General features: G+C 40.7%; 2 protein-coding genes across 15 annotated transcripts in view; one reads left to right on the top strand and one right to left on the bottom strand.

Annotated features, from left to right (window-relative positions):
* Positions 1–45: 45 nt before the first annotated feature.
* USP1 (ubiquitin specific peptidase 1) lies at positions 46–13,007 on the top strand. 2 transcript variants are annotated; one of them, XM_049808432.1, is made up of 9 exons: positions 46–182; positions 477–715; positions 1,903–2,026; positions 2,383–2,490; positions 3,038–3,198; positions 3,679–4,391; positions 5,535–5,705; positions 6,844–7,045; positions 11,932–13,007. In XM_049808432.1, the coding sequence occupies exons 2-9, from the start codon at positions 546–548 to the stop codon at positions 12,662–12,664; spliced, it is 2,382 nt and encodes a 793-aa protein (XP_049664389.1). In that variant the 5' UTR covers positions 46–182; positions 477–545; the 3' UTR covers positions 12,665–13,007. The 2 variants fall into 2 exon arrangements, with proteins under 2 accessions (XP_049664389.1, XP_049664390.1); XM_049808433.1 differs by lacking the exon at positions 46–182 and having other exon boundaries at positions 381–715.
* Positions 13,008–15,703: 2,696 nt separating this feature from the next.
* Positions 15,704–22,146, bottom strand: part of DOCK7 (dedicator of cytokinesis 7) — a 348,282-nt gene continuing 341,839 nt past the window's right edge. For 11 of the 13 annotated variants that reach the window (XM_049807269.1, XM_049807270.1, XM_049807271.1 and 8 more), the window contains 5 exons: positions 21,723–21,959; positions 20,650–20,793; positions 19,657–19,763; positions 18,432–18,599; positions 15,704–16,886 (listed from right to left, as the gene is read on the bottom strand). In XM_049807269.1, coding sequence (XP_049663226.1) covers positions 16,844–16,886; positions 18,432–18,599; positions 19,657–19,763; positions 20,650–20,793; positions 21,723–21,959 — 699 coding nt within the window. In that variant the 3' untranslated portion in view covers positions 15,704–16,843. The remainder of the gene's footprint in view (positions 16,887–18,431; positions 18,600–19,656; positions 19,764–20,649; positions 20,794–21,722; positions 21,960–22,146) is intronic. The other 2 variants (XM_049807277.1, XM_049807282.1) reach the window with 1 other exon arrangement.

Below are 22,146 nucleotides of genomic sequence, written 5' to 3'. Positions count from 1 at the left end.
CGTTTAGAGAGGGCGCCCGCGAACGCCTGGGCGCGAGGAGGGGGTGAGGGCGCGGGTCCTGGCGGCGCGGAAAACGCGCCAAGTTTCCCGTGGTGTGGGGTAGAGCGGCGCCGGGGCGCCCCGCGGTCTCCATGGCAACCGGCGGGCGGCGGCGGCGGCCCGCGCCGCGCCGACATGTAGCGGTGAGGGGAGGCGGCTCCGTCCGCGGCCGCCGGCCGCCCCCCGCGGGGCCGAGGGCCCGCTCCCCGGGGGCGGGGGGGGGGGCCGGGCCGGGTGCCGCCGCCGCCGCCGCTCCGTCCTCACAGTCGGGCGGGAGCGTGAGGGCGGCGGAGGCGGGAGGAGGGAGGGAGGGAGGGAGGACGAGGGGGGGGGGGGGTGTCTCCGGGGCCGCGGTGTGCCTCAGCGCCCGTTGGGCGCTCGGCGGACCGAAAGTAAATGGCGACTCGTGTGGTGTTTTTTGTGTGTTTTTGTGGCAGGTGTGAGCGGCCAGCGCAGCTTCCCGGCCGGGCCGGCCGCTTCTCCCGCTCGCTTGTCCGCCAGGAAAGATGCCCGGGGTTTTACCGAGTGACAGCACCGGGCCTGCGAGAGGGAGCCCCTCGAAGAAGAACCGGCTTTCTCTGAAGCTCTTCCAGAAAAAGGAGGCGAAGAGAGCGCTGGATTTCACGGAGTCCCAGGAAAATGAGCAAAAGAGTTCAGAATTCAGAGGCTCCGAGATGTGCGTAAGAGTTTCGCGCCGAATAAGCGTCGCTGGCTGTATCGCAGAAGTCGCCCGCCGGCTGAGCGGGAGTTGCGTTGGGTGTAATGGATGAACCACGCCGCTCCGTCCGCTCGCTTGAGTTGTATGTTCTGGCAGAAGGACGCGCCTCAACGCGCGCGGAGTAAAACCCTTCAGCCAAGTTAATCAAACTGAGCCAGCCGCTCCCCACGATGGGTTTCTATAACTTGTTTGCTTCTGAGGAAACACGTTTGCCGTGCTGGGGATGGATGTTTAGCTGGCTGTTATTACAAACTTTGTAATAACTTGAGGAAGTTAGCTTATTTGAAGTTGAAACGAGGTAGTTATTCTGATGCCGAATCGTCCAAATTATAGTAAAACGTAGGGGTTTTGCAAAATGAGTTTGAACAAAAAAATATCGAGTTTTAAAGGTTATTTCTGCTGCAAGTAAAAGAATCGATTGCGCTGCCTACAGTCGTTCGTTAGGGTGTTTCAAGCCCTGAGCAGATCTGTCAACTCATTTCATTGCAGCTAGTGAGGAAATTTAAATGGGAGAAATTGCTTAATCATGGTCAATTACAAATGTGTTGGAGACTTTAAGGTTTGGTTCTGTTGTGTCAGTACGGTGCATTATCACTGTATATAATGTACCAGGTTCATTGGTTCGGTTTTTCTTGGTTTGCTTGGTTTGGGGTGGGGTTTTTTTTCCCGTTTTTATCCTTTTGGTTTGCATCTGGAAATGAAGTGATGTGAATCTGGAGCAGGGGACAGTAATAGAAAATACGTGCTAGGGACATTTTTCTTAGCGCTGCCTTAGGCATGAACAAAGACCATACAAAAGTATTTGAAGGAGCACTTTTTTTGGTTCCTTAAATTGGTCTCCTGATATTTTTCGTAAAATAGGTATTGGAACTAACAGCAGATTTGCCTGCTTCTTGTAAACCTGTCTGGTTTTGTGTAGGTTGCTGAAGAGGTGTTACGGTTGAGCAGTCTGTATTTGAGTGTCCAGAGTAGCCATATGGAGATTCTCAGAAACGCTCTGACGTGATTTTGATATGTGTATGTCGGGCATTAATTCTGTAAGATGGCTCTGAGACGGTAGATGGCCGGGAGGGGGATGTGCATGCATACCAGAAGGAGTAATTTTCAAAAATTGCCTCTTACGCACTGTTTTCTCTGCTTAATAGTGATCAGGTTGTTCCTGCAGCACAGCCTCCCTCGCTCGTTAGCTGTGAGAAAAAAGACAACATGTTGCCTTTTGTGGGCTTGAACAATCTGGGTAACACTTGTTACCTTAACAGCGTACTTCAGGTAAGCGCATGTTCAGGGGCCTCGAAAAGATGATTTTCTTTTGGTTAAGCACAAGTGGATGAGATTCGCAGTTTGATATGACGTAGATGTCTGGATGTAGTATGAAGGGAATCTGATTACAATGGGGAAAAAAAGATGATGCTGCAGGAAACGTGTGCACCATAGGTTGCCTTGGTTGGGTCATTTTTCAGTTTACATACTCTGGGCACCTCCCTGCTATGAATAATCCTGCATCTTTGCATGCTGTGCAGCAGCCTTGGGAGATGCAAAGCTAGTTTGATCGTAAATGTGGATATGTATGTTGAGTAACTTCTTACTTTACCAATTATTCTCTTGTTTTAAATGGTTGCTTTCAGGTATTATATTTTTGTCCTGGTTTTAAAACTGGAGTGAAACATTTATATAATATCATTTCAAAGAAGAAAGAATCTTTGAAGGATGAAGGAGAGCAAAAAGCAGAGAAGGTAACATATCTCACTACACATTCCTTTACTTCTGATTTTGCAAGCGAGGCTGTGTGCCAGGAGTGTAATGAAAACTTAACTGTCACTCCTTCTGTTTGCCAGGAGTTTTGCAGTATTGTTTTCTACAGTGCTATTTCGGATAAAGAAAACATTTGAGTTGTTTTGAACTTGTGTTCAAACTTGAGTGTTCAGAGTGTCGGTAAACTTGTAAGCACAAATCTTAAGTTTAACAGAAGAAATTCAAGAAGATAACCTCACCATGTTTCTGACATTAAGATAATTATGATACAGTACTTTGAGTGGATGGAAGCCGGAGTTTGCGCAAAGATGGTTTGGGTTTTTAAAGTACCAGCTACTCTGGCTTTTATATTTGTTTTCTAGGGGCAAAAGAGCAATATGTTGTCTGAAACTTACATGCTTCCCATAGCAGAGAAAAACAATCTGTCAAATGTCTGTTAGAAAACTAACTGAGGGCAGGAGAGAAAAAGTTTAACTTGTTACAGGCGAAACTGGAAATATTTTTATTCTCTTTATATTGTTATTGCAGGGAAATTGTAAAGAAGATCCACTGGCAAGTTACGAACTAATCTGCAGTTTGCACTCATTGATTCTTTCAGTTGAGCAGCTTCAAGCCAGCTTTCTCTTAAATCCAGAAAAATACACAGATGAACTTGCTACTCAGCCACGAAGGCTACTGAATACCCTTAGGTACAAATTATCTTAAAACACATTGTTGGAATTTTCACTTGAAGTTTTGAGGACATTGTATAGTAGAGGACAGCATTAAGAGGCTTGCGGGAGGTAGATGGTATTAAATTTGGGGCATCGTCATAGGAAGTAAGTTCACTGTGTTTATTGTTAGCCCTATGGTATCATAAATTTGGAAGTAAATTTTCACTTTGTGATAATATAGTTTAAATCCAGACGTGGATTTGAAACAGTACTTAGCCTTACGTATGTAAGTATTCTCCTTGACCTGAGGAGGACCGCTACAGGGTTGCAATTGAACGTGCGTTTAAATGCACAAGGCTGTAGCTACCTTCTGTGACAGAGCGGACTTCTCTCTAGGCCTGGAGAGGATCCTCCCCTACTTTTATGTCTAAACTCCCTAATTTGAATCTCAAATCACGTTAGCCAGTTAGCAAAGAATAACTAGTCTTCGTTGCTTTGCTCCTTTACTTTTAATAGAGAGCTCAACCCTATGTATGAAGGCTACTTGCAGCATGATGCCCAGGAAGTTCTGCAGTGTATCCTGGGTAACATTCAAGAAACATGTCAGCTACTGAAGAAGGAAGAATTGAACAAACTGCCCGTGGAAGAGCCTACAGCTAAACTGGAGGAAAAACTTAATACCGAGAGCAATGGAACCGGCAACCCTGCTGACGAGGAGGATAATGTACCGAGTACCCATGTCGGAGAGACAGCTGAAGACAAGCTACTCAAAGGAAATGGGAAAAGAAAAAGCGATGCTGAGGGTGGCAATGCAAAGAAAAAATCCAAAGTATCAAAAGAGCAGATTGCAGCAGAAGAAAATCAAAGACAAACCAGGTCAAAGAGGAAAGCAACAGGAGAAAAGCTAGAAAATCAGACCGATGCCATTGCCAAGTGTTCCAGTGAAAATGAGAGTGCAAAGCCAACACAGAAGAAGTCGCGGCTTAGATTAAACTGGTTAAAATCTTCATGCAAACAGCCTAGTATTCTGTCTAAATTTTATAGTCTAGGAAAGTTAACTACAAACTTGGGATCCAAAGACCCAGGGAAAGAATACGATGACTGTGAGCTTGAAGAGCCGCCTGTCAAGTGTGAAAACGGTAACAACGTTAAAGAAGAATACCAGGAACCAGCGTCTCCTGTGGAAAGCCATAATGAAACAGGAACTGAAAAAGAACCAAAAAAGGAAGGTTGGTGAACAAGTGTATGGGCTTAAAATTGGTATGATTAAGAGATTACTATGCGTGGGAAGTCAGCCTTCAGACTGCATAGCCAGCAGAGCTCTCTAAATACAAAATTACATTTTCAGGAATTGAAAAGACTTTTATGAAAGGGAATTTATTTTTATACACGTTTGTAATTTTTGTTACAACTTGACCTGTTTAGCTTAGATCTTAAGAAGTATTTCTCTCACATTGTGTAATCATTGTACAATCTCTGAAAAAAAAAACCCGCAAAACAAAACATATATTACCAGGCTTGTATTATCACTAATTTTTGTTATCCATAGAAATAGCAAGTGAATTCAAGACGTAAAGGAAGGTTACTGCCAGGAGCAAACAGAATCAAACCCCATTGGCTATGGCTATGTGTCCCAAGTCTTTACAAACAATATCCTCTCCTTCCCTCCCTGTTCTTTAGTCCTTCCACATTTCCAGCCTTCCCAATAACTAGGAAGGACACAGAGGTACTATTTATACACTAATTCGCTGGCAGGTACAGATTTTCTTCATGTAAATGAAACAGGATGCCCGTTGAGGGAAGGGCCTCGGTATGAATTCAGTACTTACTAATTTGGAATTTTCTTTCTGATCCACCTACCAATTTTTATAAAAATTTGAAGGAATGCAGAATCTTTTGAGATCTGCATTTCTTCAGCAGGTTTGACTAAAATTGGCCAACAAGTTTAGAAAGTATTGGAGGAGAGGACAGAGAATAAGTAGAAGCCAGTCACACAAACACAAGTGTGATGTTCCTTGAGGAGGCTGACAGTCCATACTAAGAAGGCAGTGCACTGATGACAAACGCAAATTTTCCAGAAAAGGCGACACGGTCACACTTCACGTATGAAACAAGAACCTGATCTTAAAAGAGAAATTAAAGTTTGAGGGCCAAGAGAAAGAGGCTCCCTGTTTGGTTACAAGTAGATGATACTGTGAAAATTGCATGTGATAAGCAGCTTTTCTTAATTTTTTTTTTTTTTTATTCCTGTCTGGAATCCCTAAAAGGCCACACCTGTAACACAGTGATTTTCCAAGAAGGATAGACAGGTTCTGAAATGTCTTTTGAATAAAATGCATTTTGATAAGTGATCTGGCATATACTTTCTCTAGGTACAGAGCTGGCTGTTTTTGAACTAGTGGAGAAACTGTTCCAGGGCCAGTTAGTACTGAGAACGAGATGCTTGGAGTGTGAGTGCTTTACTGAAAGAAGAGAAGATTTTCAGGACATCAGTGTTCCAGTGCAAGAAGATGAACTTTCTAAAACTGAAGAGAGTTCTGAAAGTAAGTAATTATCGGAAGGGGTTGCTATCTATGTTTGTGCTTCAGCCAGCCATTGAGGAAGGACGGTGCTGTAGTTATCAAGGAACACTGCTCCTGCTTGCGCTGGTTAAAATTAGAGGCTGTTCTGTTACATCTTGTCCTGATTAACTTTAGACTTTGGAAACACAGCACTGATAACGTAGACAGATCAGGGCAGTATTAACATTGTTTCAGATCTTAATGCATAACGTCGACTGCTTACAGTCCTTCACTTATGTACATGTTTTCCTGCTTATAAATAGGTATTTTCTTTGATTTGGGTCTTCCCTTTGTTCCTGGATAAGAAATGCCTCTGCTTTTTCATCATTTTATAAGAAACATCTGCATATTTTCTCAAAAATAAAGGAGAAAGCAGCTTCTTTTTGTTAATTTACTGTAAAAAATTATTTTTTCCGGATTTTAGACTGTCGTTACCTTAATAGCATGTTTTATGTTTGTAAACGTTAGTCCTCTGGTATCTTTCACAAATTTTTGTCATCTATACGTAGTTTTTAGCTGTTTTCAAAAGCAAGCACGGCATCAATACATTCTGAAATCCAGAGCTTTAAATAAATTCATTTTAGTTCCCATGGACTTAATTTAGAGCAGCTATTACTATTTTTGCCTTCCCTGTTTTGCTGAAGGACTTCGGAGTAAAGTGTGAGTGGTGGTGTTCATACGTAAAACGCTCCCGACAGTGTAGGTGATCTTGTCCTCAGCAGTGTGAAGCTGTCAGGGGAGGTGAAATGTAGAAAGTGAAAGGGAACTTTCTGGTTATTTTGGAAGTTTGCCTTAATGAGTGAAATTCTGGTCTCAAATACATGCACCCAATTCCAGACATGACGGCATAATTAGTACATGCGATCTGGAGACAAGCTTTGGGAAAACCATAGATTTTAAGTAATAATACCCATTAAGTGATATTTTCATCTCTTCCTGAAATGATTCGAAAATTTGAGTACAACTTCTGTTTCATACATACTAAGCATTCTTTACAGTGTTGACAGTAGGTTTTGAACATGTCTTAAGTTGACGTATTTTGTTTTGTTGTTATTCTGGTGGGATGCATTGGAAAGGTAAATAATGGCATATCTGTGAATGTAATGATTCTCTTTTATAGTTTCTCCAGAGCCAAAAACAGAAATGAAGACTCTTAAATGGGCAATTTCACAGTTTGCGTCAGTGGAAAGGATTGTGGGAGAGGATAAATATTTCTGCGAAAACTGCCATCATTACACAGAAGCAGAACGCAGCCTTTTATTCGATAAAATGCCTGAAGTTATAACAATTCATTTGAAGTGCTTTGCTGCTAGTGGCTTAGAGTGAGTATGCAGATTGACTATATTACAAAATGGTGCGCTGTTGGAAGGGAAGTCTTACCAGAAGAGATGAAAATGTTTTGTAACTTTTGCAAGAGCAGATTTCTAGATTGGAATTAACTTAAATCAGTGGGACATGGCCCCTAATTTCATAAAGGCTTTCTGTTGTTACAAGTAGTGGCAGAAATTATCTACAGGAGAATATACTTTCATGAGACTTCTTAACAAAAATTGTTCTATGTATATTTTTACAACAGCCTGATACCCTGATGTTTCTTAAAACTTTACTTTTAATATCACCTGTCTGTGCGAGTTTAGAGGCAGGTTTAAGTACTTTAGCAGAACAAGTAGTGAGAACAAAACTGAATTTTATGGTCACAGCTAGTAGTACTTTGGTCTCTAACTGAACATGAGTAGTAAAATTTGGGAAAAAAATTCAGGAGATAAACATTTTAAAGATCTAACATATGATAGAGAAATCCTTTAAAATACAGTAATATCAATGTCACTGATGTTCAACTGCTGAGCCAATCAGTTTGATGTTACATACTGTAGGAATCCTGATTTTTTGAAAGAGATTATTCTTAGTAGAGTGTTCTTTACCTTTTTTTCATACTTAGGAATTCAGGGATTTCCTTTGGGAAGGGGGCGGGGGGAAACAACCAGAAAAACCCTTCTGTCCCTACTATAGTACTGTACACAAATGAAACAATGCCATGACACTTTATGCACAGCATTTTGCAGTAAAGGCTATTTCTCCACTGAGATTCAAATAATGAAAAATGACAGAAGGCTTCATCAGGAAAAACTTCTCGTTAACTATAAAATACTACCCCAGATCCTTCAGAAAATTGTTACGCCATTAAGTGCGTTTTTGTGAGTAAGCATACCATTTTAGTAACGTTTGCAGACTTGGCCTGTATTTTCAGCTTCTCCTGGTATTCACTAAAACGTAACTTTCGCTATCTGCGTTAACTTTGCCAGATGCAGCAAAAGAAGATAAACTTGTGTTGGTTTCAGCATCCCCCTAGCTGGTATCTGTTCCAGAGAGCCGAACGCACTACTCTGCCGCAGCCTGTGTTTTATAACCTGATGGCTAGGCGTAGTTCTGAGACTTAACACTGAACTGCTTTGTGATGTACAGTAAGTTATTCAGGCACAAATTAGTTTGGCCTTTTTATCCACCCGGTTCCCTGTGGTTTGCATTTCCCTGTTGGTCGGCTTTAGACTTTCAGAGCCACCTTGCCAGCAGGAAGTCTAACGCATGAAGTCTTCCATGGAGTTTAGTTGTGTCACCAATATATTTTAGAACTGGAAGTGTACAGGACCTTTGGCAGTATACAGATACAAAATGTAAGCTGACAGATGACTTGTCAGAGGATGCTCTATAAACAAGTGCTGATAACTGTGGTCAGTATAAATCAGATTTGTAAAATAACTCTTGTCGAGGATTCTATTAAGATACTTTTACAGGTAGTTTGCTAAGATTGTTAAAACTACAGTTCTCGTTCTGCCTGTTTTTAGTATTTGTTTTTAGGAGTATCTGGTGTCTACTGAGAAAGTGGAAAGGAAACTTCCTCTGTAATGTCGGCTAACATCTCTTCATACAAGTCTAGGACCGTGATGCAGAAAATTGTCTTTTTCATTGTTCTATGTAATATTTGACTGTCACAACAAGGCAAAGTTGCACACTTTTTAAAAATTGTAATGCTATTGTTGAGTAGCCCTTGATGTGAGGTGGTATCCTGGTACGATTATAGGCTATTCAAAAAAAATACAACCTGAGATGGCCACCTGAAAGGAAACCTGAATATCGTCTTCAGTTTGCTCCTACGTTTGCTACTTTTTTGTTGTTATGAAGAAGTACTTGCAGCGTGCAGGTTAACCAGCCTGAATCACTTACCTCTTCTTCTGTCCTGGCAAGCTTCAGGTTCTTGCTCCAAAATACTCAGACCTAGATCTGGGTCAGACTGAATCCAGTCTCTTGTGGTGTTCCTCATGTGTCCTCTGAATCATGTCATACATTTTCTGCCAAGTGCTAGCAGCCAGAGATTAAGGAATTAAGAGTGGAAAAATCAGATGTAGAAGTGGAGTCAGTGATGAAGCTGAAACTGCTTAGAAGATCGTTTCCCATTTTTTGGCTTGGACATTTTATCTTGGACAAAACCATGTCATTTCTAAACAGCTTGATCTGGAGTAATAAAGCACAGCTGCAAATGAAGTGAGGAAGAGCCAAGGCTGGTAAACCAAAGCACTGGCTTACTCCATAGTATCCAGAGTCACTCTTATGGTGGTTTTTGAACAATGAGCTTTGATGAAGCTTCCCGCCATTGACTTACGTAAACTTGTAATATTTATTGTAAAACTACTACTCTCTCCATAGACAAGACAGCAATGGTTTGCCCTAAAAGTAATAACAGACTATTTTACTGGCCTTAAACTAAGATTTTTAAACTAGGAATCTTCACGCAACTTCTCTTAGCTCCCATAAAAATTTTGAAATCTTGTCTGCTTCTCAGTTGTGCTCTACTGAGTTTTCAATAAATGAAGAGAAATGAAGCAGAGGGGAATGGTAATGTAAATATTTACAGTTAGTAGGGATTTGCTTCATCTTTTCTAGATGCTGGCTTGCAAAGTGTTTGGCTTTTTAAATAAAGCAGCCAGTGTGAAAATCTGCTTGCCTGGGGATGAGTAATTCTTTTTGGCAAGTGTGTGTGTGGGGGGAAAAAAAAAATGTTAGGCCATGTGTGCTCAGACTGGGAAGCTATTAAGAAGAAATGTGTAACTGGTAACATCTAATTAAGCATTTACACTATATAAATTTAACAATTGGTGAGAAAATTAGATTTTTTTTTTTTTTGTCTTGTGAAATGGTATCAGGTAAGAGCAGGTGATTTTAAAATATTTTTATTTTTTTTTTAAAAGGCTTACTTTACATTTTGTTACAGTCACGTTTGCTCATTAGTGACAGCAGAGCTTATGCCACTGGAAATCTTTTGAGTATTTCACATGTTTCTGTTAAAAGTGTTGCAGCAAAATAGCTTAAGTCTTTAAGGGTCTATAATAACTTGAGGTATTAATTCAGTACAGTGGGTAAAGTTCCACTAATTTATGGCCTCAAAAGATGTAGTTGCAGAAATCAAGTTTGTTGTGTATGAACTACTGTGCATCAGTCAGAGGAGGCAGAGTATTTGGCATGCAATTTTTCTGTCTTCAGATTCTTATCATTAAGAAGAACAAAAAGCTAATAGGAAAAGATTTCCTCTCTTATTTCCTCCTCTCCAAATCTTTCTGATGCTGGATCTCATTCAGAAGAAAGGTAGAGCCTGTTTTTTAATGTTTTATGTTAATATGATTGTCACAATGTGCTTGAGTGGAACTGGATTTCTGATCTAGAGTATCAGCAAGCAGTTTCTCTGTTTCTTGACTCTCTTCTGAATATCTCTATTTCTAGCTACTAATAATAGAGATTTTCAGAAGATTTAAGTTCTATTATTTCTGATGATATGCTCTTTTGTGTTTCTTTTGGTGTAGTCAAATGTTTATGGTAAGGCTAGGTCTAAAATGAGATTTCAATTAGTTAGACTTGAGCGACTGAGGACAGCTGTGTGTGTGTAAATGTATTCATGTTTATAAGGGTTATGGCTGTGAACATTAGCAAAAAGCTTAGAAGCGCAGCAGAATCAAAACTAAACCCAGTAAAACAAAAGTAATACTCTGTTACTGCAATTAGGCTTATGCTGTTACGCAATATCTACAATTGCCTTGGATTAAAGATAGTTATTCTTCCTTATGATAAAATGCAAGCTGAATAATAGTAGTTAGTGCTCCGGAATGTAAGTTTTACAGGGTTTGTCTACATTCCCCTGTATTTTTTCACTACAACACCTTAACAGTTGAGCAAGACTGAATCATCACTGAAATCTATTAGGACATCATAACATATCGTTAAATAAAGGGGTTAATTAAACTGGGCTGATGTAATATGTAAATCATGTAAGATCAGAATCATTCAAGGAGGTTAATACACAATAATGTAGGAGTCCCAACACTTACTTTCTTTTCCAACTCTTTAGAAGATCCTTATTGTAATGAAAGGACTTAAAACTTTTCTTATTGTAAATTTGCGCACTACGAACAAAATGCTAAATATTTATGGAATACTAGATGTTTTTCCAAAGTAAATCAGCTAGATAATTCTTTTAAAAAGCTGAATAACAGCATAGTTAAGGAAGAATCCCTAGTAATAAGAAAGTGTTAGTAACTTACTCATCCTTAGATAACCATTGGCAGTATACTACAGTGCACTAAGATCTGAGAAAAATTACTTGCTCAGTTTTTCTGAGTGATATTGAAGCTACTTGAGTGTAAAATAAATTTGTATTCCTTTATTTAGTAAATTACTCTTTCAAAGCTTTGGGAAAAAAACCAAAACCAACCCTTACTTCAGCCTTGGGTGTTGAAGAGTTTTTTGTTTTGTTTTAATTTGAAATGCAGGATGGTGTCTGGGAAGAAGTGCAAGTATTCGTGCATAAAAGCACAAATGATAACTGAACAATTAAGTTAACTCCTTTTATCGTCACTATTTAAAACTTAACTTTAGTTGACATTTTAGAAAAGGGGAATCTCTTAAATAATTAAAATACATAGTCACTAGGCTGTAAGATGTAACATTATACATACTGGTAAAAACATCTTTACTGAACGGGGGTGCCTGGGACAGATGCTCACTTTTCAACTTGCTTATCATGAGCAACTTCTCACATTCAGATCACCCATGTCTTTTTAACAGAAGGAAAAGAATATAGATACAATGTGTGGGCCACTTAAAGCAGTATTTATTGTGAGCTGTTGTGGCAAGAGCTCTTAACTTTATCTTTCTTCTAAAGGTTTGATTGCTATGGTGGATTATCCAAGATAAACACTCCCTTATTGACGCCTCTCAAACTGTCACTAGAGGAATGGAGCACAAAGCCGACCAATGACACCTATGGATTATTTGCAGTGGTAATGCACAGCGGCATTACAATTAGCAGTGGACACTACACAGCTTCTGTCAAAATTACAGATCTTAATAGCCTAGAGTTAGATAAAGGAAACTTCATCACTGACCAAATGTACGAAATGATTAAACCAGAACCACTGAATGAGGAGGAGGCGAGAACTGTTGCTGAAGACTACGACGACGGTGAAGTCTCTTTTAGAGTCAATGGAAATGCACAGCCGGGTAAAGTTCTGAACAAAAAGAATATGGAAGCTGTCGGACTTCTTGGGGGGCAGAAGAGCAAGTCTGACTGTGACCTGTACAACAACAAACCAGCTAACCCTGAGAAGTTCCTCAATGTAGTTACTGAAAACAGAAATCCCGAGTCTAGCAGTACTAACGGGAGTGTGGAGTGCGGCACGGAACACAGCGAGCAAAATGGCGTTGCTTCCAATGGACTAGAAAACAAAGCTCTGTACGTACTGCAGAGCCTGAAAGAGTATGAAGGAAAGTGGTTGCTTTTTGATGATTCTGAAGTGAAGGTTACAGAAGAAAAGGACTTCCTGAATTCTCTTTCTCCGACATCGTCATCTACATCAACTCCTTACCTACTGTTTTATAAGAAAATTGTAGAGTGATACTGTATTTTGACTGTAAATACTAGGGATTTGCGTACACCTATTGGTCTGATTTGCATCAAAACTACCTGGAAGAAGCAGCTGTTTGTTTTTGAAGCTACTGGATCACAATGTTTCTTGTCTTTTTTGTTTGGTGTAACTAAGTGGCTCAACTTGAATTAACAAACCACAACATAGAACTTAACTCATGTAATAACTTTTATGCTGGAGAATAGTGATATTACCTTTTAGAAATGCCAATTTGTATAGTTCCTAAATGATGCCTACAGTACACGGTAGTGGTTTTAACACAAGTCTAGGTCTCAGACATGCCTATTGTATTATTAGCTTTTTTTTTTTTTTTAAATAAAAGTTATTTGTATTCATACCCTGGAGTAAATGTATATTAACTAGCAAATTTCATCAGAAGTTGTGTATTTTTGTAACTTGGGAAGTAATACTTCATATTTAGTCTTTGGGTAATCGACGTGGTTTATTCTCCTTATCCAGTTCTATACTGCTCGGTGCAACTCAAAGCACGAGAAAAGGGTCTTGTAACCTCGTTTAGTGTATTGGAAGGAACTGAACTTAATAGAAATGTTTGAATGGTCTAATTTGCATCTTGTTGCATAGGTATTAAATGGGCAAAGTGTAAATAGGTGTGATTAATACTTCAAAACAGGGGGAGCGTGTAGTGTAATTAAAATAATTTTGTACTTTTAAGAGTAAAGCCCTCTAATATGCATATCTGTTTGGGTGGATTTGGAACTTAGTGGTGATCTTATAACAGTTAATTTGTACTTAGAGCTCACTGAAATATGGGAAAACAAAAGCATTTGGCTTTGATGCTTTGTTAAGAATGTATATATGAAATAAAAAATTTATGATACACATCTGAGATGACTAGATCAGACTTTTGTCTTTGGAGAGGGAGAAGTGGAAAGTGAAAGTGGTTGGGCACTTACAAAAAGGTTGGGAAACTATCTTAGAGAAGTGGATGATTTAAAGTACTTTAAAAAGTTACATTCTTTTGGTTTTTTTAACTGATTCTTGTACAGCATATCCTAATTTGAAGGCATTTGATGACTAGAGGTAAGGTTCAGAGGCAAGCGGAAAGAGAAACATTATTGTAAAAACGAGTGAAATGCTTAGCACTAAATACTAGAGATTAAAATCCCAAATCATCTATTAGATGCTGAAATGTTAAGGTGAATCTCATAAACTGGAGACAATTAAAATCTTTCTTAATAATATGACACAAAGTAGGATGCGTGTTTACTTCTACTGTCATAGGATGGATGGAGAGACAAGGAAAGGTTCACAAAATGTGAGTATGCCCTAGTTTTCTGGATATATTTAAACTTTTTCAATTACAAATTAATTTATTTACAGGAAAAGCCCTAGAAACCTCTACCCAGTCTATTTTGCAATACTTGGGTTTTTTACAGTCTTTTATTGTAGTGTTTATACTACATTAAGGTAACTCATAAAAAATATCTTTAGTGTACTTCCCATATTATGGTGGACCTCCAGTTTTTGTACAGGTCTTGATTTTGCAGTATATCCTAGATGATGATATATTACCAAACTATGTTTTGGTCTAGACAGCTTATACTGTCAACAGAAAACAGTGTAAGAAAGGCTGGACTATAGAGTTGCTTATAAACTCATGCTGAATAGATGCCCGTAGTAATTATCTTCTGCAGAGGAGGAAAATCTGGAATTACAAATACAGTAAGACCTCTCCCAAAGCATTGTCACCGTAATAATAATTTCATTTTCTAAACCAAGAAATAGCTACATTTAAAAAAACCCAAACAAACCTGTAATCTTACCTTGCAAAGGTAGCCAAACCACGTTACAGAAAGCTATTTTTTTTACTGCCTGCAGTCTGGGGTTTGCTGAATTTCAGCCTGCAAATGAAAGTTTGTTTTTTCCACACTTGACCCAAGACTTATCTTTTTCATTCAACTGCAGGAACAGGAAATGTTCCAAGGAAACAGAATACCATTATTTGCAACAAAATATTGGCTACAGTGTAATCGAAGGAAGACCCAGATGTCTTCCATCATACTATACAGCTGGAGAGAAACATTCTTTGTAGGCAGCTGAACAGAAAACACAAATCAGCTGGAATATCCTGAATGAAAAAAACCACTCCTCTGGCATATGGATAGATAGTACAGGGTGGTTTTTTTGGAGAATTACTCAAGTAAAGCATTTGCCACCCTTCCTGAACTAGTCACAGTAAATAATGTCCTGTATGGCACATGGCCTGTAGTTTGCCGCAATGGAAGACAAAGCGTGGCTGCCCGATCTTAGCTTTCCACGATACCGCACTCGAGTTCTACGCAATTACCGAGCTGTAAGTACAGCTAAACCAGTCAGCTTTACATTGACATGGGGCCATTCAGTAAAATCAAAGCAGGGGAATGGAAAGGCTTAGGTAGAACTAGTTCAGGATTGCTTGTCTTCAAGGGAAACGGCACGCTGAGTAAAGCGCCTCGCTCACGTTACCAAAAAGCACCACTGCTATGGAGCTGTTGGAACAAAAGAGGACGGGAGAAGGAGCAAAAATTGGCAAAAAGTACCGCTCTCCCTTCCCCTGCGCTGTCCTGCTGGGTACCAACCATCCCGCCGGGGCAGCCCGCGGCGGCTCCCAGACCTGCTCCGCAGTAAGAGTACAACCCTCCTGCTACCAGCGCAGCCACTAATAACTTGACCCAAGTATCAAGAATAAAAGCGACCCTTCCCACCCTAAACCCTCCCTGCAAGTACTAAAACAGAAGGGGGTGAACCCCCAAAGAAACACCTGCCCCCAGCACCTTCTAATATAGGGGAATGTGTATGTTAGAATTGAAGGTAAAAACTATTTAGGTTTCACAAAGTCGAATACTCACAAACTGGAAGTGACTTTGTATAATTGTTTGCTGTCCTCAAAGCTCGTGTATAAACCCCCTTTTTTTTTTTTCGTATAACTTTATATATATATAAATGTACATTTATCCAATTTGGGTTTTTATATATACACACACGTATGTATGTATATGTATGCATAGTTAGGTATTTACAGAGAGAGAATAAGCTTGTGTTTAATCACATGCCACCTCTTCCAAGGGACCTTGTTCAATACAGAGGAAAAATATAAAGGACTAGATTTAGGAGTTGTGTACTCAGCTCCAATTCTGGTGTTTCCTTGACGTGCTGTGTTAGCCACCAAAACTGCTGTAAACCAGATGTTTTTCTTTACATAAACAACAATGCAAAGAATGCTTTCTATGTAAGTTTTTAACTAAAACTGTGATATCATTTTATGTTCTTTTTCCCCATGAAATTAGTTTCTAAATTGAAAAAGGGACACAAAAAGCAGTCTAGTCGCATGTACGCTGCTAAGCTGAACTGCACATTCAAAGTTACGAGCAGATTACTGTGCTGTTTGGACTTCCTAGCTGGTGGAAATGACCACGTACACGCAGAAGTCATGCTGAAACTCCACTGGTACTGAAGGAGGTAAAGTGGTAACAAGATGTGCCTTCATTCTTCTGATGGCTACAGCTAGAATTATTTTTCTTTGCAGCAATTCGTATTCAGAATTACAAAGGAAAAAGTATAGGGATAATAAAAAAATCACCACTTGGTTAAGAGGTGTTACTGTAAGACTTACCTTTCTCCGAACCTTTTTCCCAAGGATGGCAAGCTCTGAAGTCCAATGCACAGGGAATTAAAGTGTAAACATTCACATATTTAATAGTACCATCAAAATAACCATCATCACTACATTAAAAACTTCAAAAATGCATTTGCTTATGGTCCTAATATAAATTAAATATATGAACTAAAAGTAAATAAATTTAACATTAGGTAATGCTATAAATAAAGGTAAATGCGTTTAGTGTACCTTTGAGTCATAAAAATGCCTTAAAAAACAGGTAAGTTTACAGCTTATCACCAATACTCTGGATACCACTGTCATGATTTTTTTTTTTTTTTTTCCAAACATTGATAAGTCTACATTTGACAATTCAGAATGATTTTTGGCCACTGAACACTTTGATGGAGGAAGAGGTGTGTGGGATGTCCAGGATGAAGTCCAAGTTTTATTTCACAATAAAACTTCTTTGATTCCCAGCGCTGATAACAAGGCTCTTTCTTTTCAAAACCTTAATTTTAAGTGCTTTTTTATTTTGGTTTTTAACTCGTTTAGATATCCATTTTGCGAAGGCTCATCCTGCTGAAGGAGTCTCTGAGGGAGAGAAAATACAATGATGAGCTCATATTTTCCATGATGAAATAAGAAGCCTCATCAGATGAATGATTCTGTACTTCATTTCCAGTATTTTCTACAGCTGGCTACTACAAAAATTAAGTCCACTGACATGAACTGATTGCTTTTCAAACGAATCGGTTTTGGCTCTGTGTCTGGGATCATTCAACTGCCCAAGGTTTACTGACAGGAAAGCTGGCAGAAAGTTTAATTCATGTGTACATAGAGAAGCAGCACAAACCATCTGCACTACTGAAATCTTATTTAAGTCTTTCAAATAAATCTCTAGCGGAATTTGCCTGGAATACCTGTATTAGACTCCCTGCACGGACTGAACTTCACGAGACTAGAAAATAATCGCCACGACAAAAGTGCTTGTGAGGTTCCCACCCGGATGGTACTCCCACCATCCCCAGCCAGCGAAAACTGACTCCAGCAGAGAACAGCTCGCACACAGTACGTGAACGATAATGAGGGAAGGCACCTTTCTGCAGTATTCAGCAGACAGAAAACGACATCAAATTCAGCTACAGAAACATCGCTAAGCACTGCTGTGCGAGCTGGGAACGCTCATTTCCTTCTTCAGCCAGCACTAAGTCTTGCTCTTTTTATAACGTAGTTTTGCCAAGCTTCTCTTTTCACATTTTTTTATGTTCCCCATCGCTCTTTACCTCTGAACAACACCTGCATGAGGAGAGGTTCAAAACCAGGGCTGTATTCTCCTAAACCAACGGCATGGACATCAGCTGCAGTCCACATTCACACCAATCTCCTAAAGGCTCTGTTGTTAAAAGCACCGTCACCATCCCGCTCGGTGCTAACAAAGCACCTTCCAGAAAAAAAACTCCACCCCGCTCACTGGTGTGAGACCACGATGCCAGGGCAGTGCAGTCTTGCTGGATTGCATTAACCTACTTTGCTGACAGGGGACACGAAAGGAGCTGTCAAGCCAAAGATTACGTGGAGGGTATCTGCTGGGAAACACTTCTGCCCCTATTCTGGGAGCCAGAGCCTCGTTAGAAATTTGGTGTACCCAAAGTCAACCTGCTCAGCCACAGCTGGTGCCAGGGGATTACAGTGCTATGGGCTCTGACCTGCTTCATACATTCCCGGTGGGGTTTTTATGTTCAGTCTCATTGCAGACGAACAAAAAGCCCGGACTACAGCTTACTGGTCTTCCAGCATGGAAGACACTAACTATTTTTCCAGCCTGCCTGTCCTTGGAGCTCCTCATCCCAGTTTCACTGGGAACAAACAAGTGTCAAAGGCTTGCCACACTGAGGGTGGTTTTGAATCTAAAAAGAATGGGATGCAGGATGAAAGAAAAAAAAAAAAAATTGTCATAGATTAGGAACAAAAGGAACCATTGCAAACACCACCTACCATAACTGCTGGGAAAGCCAGCCAAAAGAGCCATAATTGAAACCAAACAGACGTCCCAGGTTCACCAGGAAGATCAGACACCCCAGCCCCCAGTTTTACACCCTCTTTATCTCAGCTGAAAGAGTAAAATCAAATATCCACCTGTGGCAAGTGACCGGCAGCACTGCCTTATACAACTGTGGAATCTTTCTATTTATCAAGGGTTGGAGAGCTTCCTTTAACCGGTGATAATTCCTTTCAAGTTCTCGCTGATATTCCTTTTGGTCTGGACCGATCAGGCTCTTGTTCTTGCGCAGAGCATCTTCGCATCTAGAAAACAAAAGCTTGTGAAACTTGGGCATGTAAAAAAGGACCTGCTTGCTACAGACTTGTTAATCTAACAGCACAAAAAATTCATTCTGTTCCTCTGGGATGACACATAATATCCTTCTCTATCTTGTCTTTTGGGTAATAAAGACTTAGCTAAACAACCTGGTGTCCATGGGGAAAGGAGAGGGTCTCATATTTCCGATTTCCAATTCACTTCCAGAGTGACAACTCCTTTTTCATTTTAATTTACTCTCCAGTTACATTTATCCTCTCAAAAGAGAAATGAAAAGCTGATCTCCACATAGCCACTTCCAGTCCAAGAGGATTTAAAGACTGATAGATCTACTGCTCTCCTCAGGGAAGATTAATAAATAGCAGACTGAGATGTTCATCAGGAACTCTTCTACTTGCAAAGATGTAATTTAAACCAAGAGTATGAAAAGAACTGTATCATCAATGCCATTTATTACATATGGGAAAACTATGTTGCCACTGGATCTATTTGCTTGGAACATTTTTATTTCAATTATATATATTTTTTTTTAATTCCTTAGTGCTTGCAAAAGATGCTGGACTGAGACTGCAGTTTGCATTACTCAAGAGGAAAGCAGAGCAGGCAGCACATTTCTTGAGAATTCTGCCAGCATGCTTCCACTCTATTTGGAGAAATTCACTTAAGAGGGAAATTAAATCTCCTGGCCAATTCAGCAGTTTCTCCTGACCCTGCCAAGCTGTGAGTTCATTTGTGCCGGTGTGGCTAGTTGTGTTTTCTGAAACAGGAACACTTGTTGACAACTGAACTGTGATCACTAATTCATTCCTGATAAACAGCAAAGCCGAATGACTTCAGCCCCTTAAGTCACGGACCAGCAGCACCAGAGAAACAGGGAACCAACTGGGCAGCTGAGGAATACAGCTGCATATGGAAACTGGACAGATGGAGTTACAACACGAATAGTCCTCTCTCCCAATCCCCCCTGTGTTACTGTACATGTTCCTGTCTGGTGTGGCAGGAACAACTGCATCTGGCAGGCAGTTTGAAGACAATACTCCATACCTTTTTGTGAAGTCTTTGAAACAGAGCCGTAGTTTGTTATGGTGTCTGAAGAGCTTTGGATCATTGGGTATTTCAGACAAGAAAACTTGTGCAACTTCTAACGGTCCCTTTAGGAGCAGAAGAGAAAAAAGTAAGCTTCTTCAAATCATCTGTCACATCCAATTACTGGAGAAACTTCTTGCACATAGAAACATTCGTAAAATGCACCATTTCTTTACAGAATGCATCTTGAAAAATTGCGGCTGGTAAATCTGGCATAAATCACCAAACTTCACCACAACTGAATCTCTTTAAGGCTTTTTTTGTTTGTTTTAAATAAAACTCTGCTTTTGGAAAACAGTGTGAGAAAATGCAGAGAGCCTATACTTGTTTTCTCTTATAAGGACTCTTGACAAAGTTTGCTCGGCTCACAACTAAGACAAAGTTTAAACAATGCAGATGGAACCATGGAAGTGTTTGCCAGCACTGCAAACTCAACCCAGACTTGAAACTCCAGCTGATTTTTTTCCAGCTTGTGCATTAGTGGAGCTTTACTCGTACTCCCTCAGTTTTTCCTCAATTTTTCTCCATTCACTAGTTTTGCTTTCCATTTTGCTCAAAAACCACAACAGGACACAATCCTACTTCCACCCACCAAAGCCTGGCTAACCAAAGGGAAAGTAATAAAACTATTTTTTTTTTTTCTTTTTTTAAAGGGGAGAAGTAGAAGCAAGCAGAAACAACTGTGAACGCCCGGAAGGAGCAGGTAACTGAGGGAGGGCTGTCTCCTCTCAGCCACTTTCCAGATCTAACCACATTTTCAGGACTCTTACTCAAATGGCAAAGTCACTGAGAGCAGGTGGTCTAGACCTACCAGTGACCTTAAACACATCCCATAGACCGAATGGGGGAAAAAATCCAACGCAATTTAGAAATAAGGCCCAATGCTGAGCATCCACTGCACTGAGTGATATGTACTAGCCCAGTGTCTCGAGCTCAGACAGCGATCCTCACCTGATTTACTGTGGTACCTACTGATCCTTGCAGCACCATCTGCAGCATCTTTGGGTCCGCAGGGTCTTGGTGGGTTGCAAAAGCCAATTCTTGTGTTTTCTTCTGCATGTCCTCTATGGCAACTTCAATGGGTGTCAAAATGATCTAAGCAAGAACAGAGTACGCTTGTTATGGCCGAGACTGCCAACCAGACGCAGACTTTCAGAAACACAAAGGTCACTTCGGGGTGGTGCACCGAAGTGGTAGAGGACACCAACAGGACTGACAGTCAGGACAGAAGCACTTCAGAAACGCATCGTCTCAGTCTTGGCTTAGGAACATCAAGAAAAAGTTTGATTTTTAAATGCGTTTTTTACATCTGGGTACTCAAGAGCTTTCTAGGATTGCTTCTGAGTGGGCAGACTCGTGTCCCCTTGCGGTCACTGCAACCAGCTGCCCAGGGTTACAGCTCTATGTCAGTGCCTAAGCATTTTTATTGAGTCCCAGCGATCACATCAGTTCCTACCTACCCTTGAAAAATAAGCTATAGGACAAATCTCTCTATAAAGCCTCAGGATCCCACTGGCCTAGGGCCATTGAGGCCATGCAAGTGAGCTGCAACACAGAGCAAAGGACGCGCTGTTCAAGCAGAATGGAAGGGAGCAACTTGCATTACTACAAAGCTCATTGAGGGCCCCTGCATATACCAGCTGCTGTGATTGGGATACACTGGTGAAAGAGGTGGCAGGACATACTGCATTACTACATCGGTCTGGTTTTAGTTTAGGTCGAACAGCAACAGGGAAAAGTTCAGAGGCATTCTTAAACTCAAAACAAAGGAGTCATTGCAGTGAACAACCAGGGCAGCTCACGACGGCACTGTCTGCTCTCGCTCTGTGCCGAATTCGTGCATCTTTAACAGAGAGGGAAAAGCTAAGCTGGTGATGGCCAGGAGGGTGCATCTGCGTTAATCTGACAGCGTGAAGGGACGTGGCCATGGTATTAAACTAGACATACAAGAGTAGGTCATGCACGAGTTTCAGCAGCATCCACTTCCCTTAGTCTCAGGAAGGCCCTGACAGCACAGCCCTCACCTCCTCTTTGTGAATGACGTTTATCCTGGTTTTAATGTAAGGGAAGGCGTGGGACGTCGTCAGGATCGTTTTGCGCTTGAACTGCTCGTGGAGCTCCCCGTGAGCTCGGCCATCCAGCGTGAAGGGCGTGCAGTACATGAAACGCCGCAAGTTGTAGTTTTTGTCGAAGTAAGTTATCCTGTCCTTCATCTCGTACGTGTCAAAGTACGGCTCCACGTAGGTTATCTGAATGTAGGCCTGCAGGAAGGAACCCAGGTGGGCACAGTGAGGTACGGGTCCAGAGGAGAAGAGCCGACTCCTGCGCCCTGCTTTTTAGCAGTGCAATAACTCGGCTTGCTCTCTTTCCTCTTGAAGCCACCTCTGGAAGAACTAGGACTTGTTTTTGCCTTTACTCAGAAAAATCACACTCGCACTGACAGGGACC

Source organism: Accipiter gentilis, chromosome 8 (genome assembly GCF_929443795.1).
Source record: "Accipiter gentilis chromosome 8, bAccGen1.1, whole genome shotgun sequence".
NCBI lineage: Eukaryota > Metazoa > Chordata > Aves > Accipitriformes > Accipitridae > Astur > Astur gentilis.
Note: the sequence above shows the minus strand (reverse complement) of the source record. Positions and strands in the feature narration are given on the sequence as shown.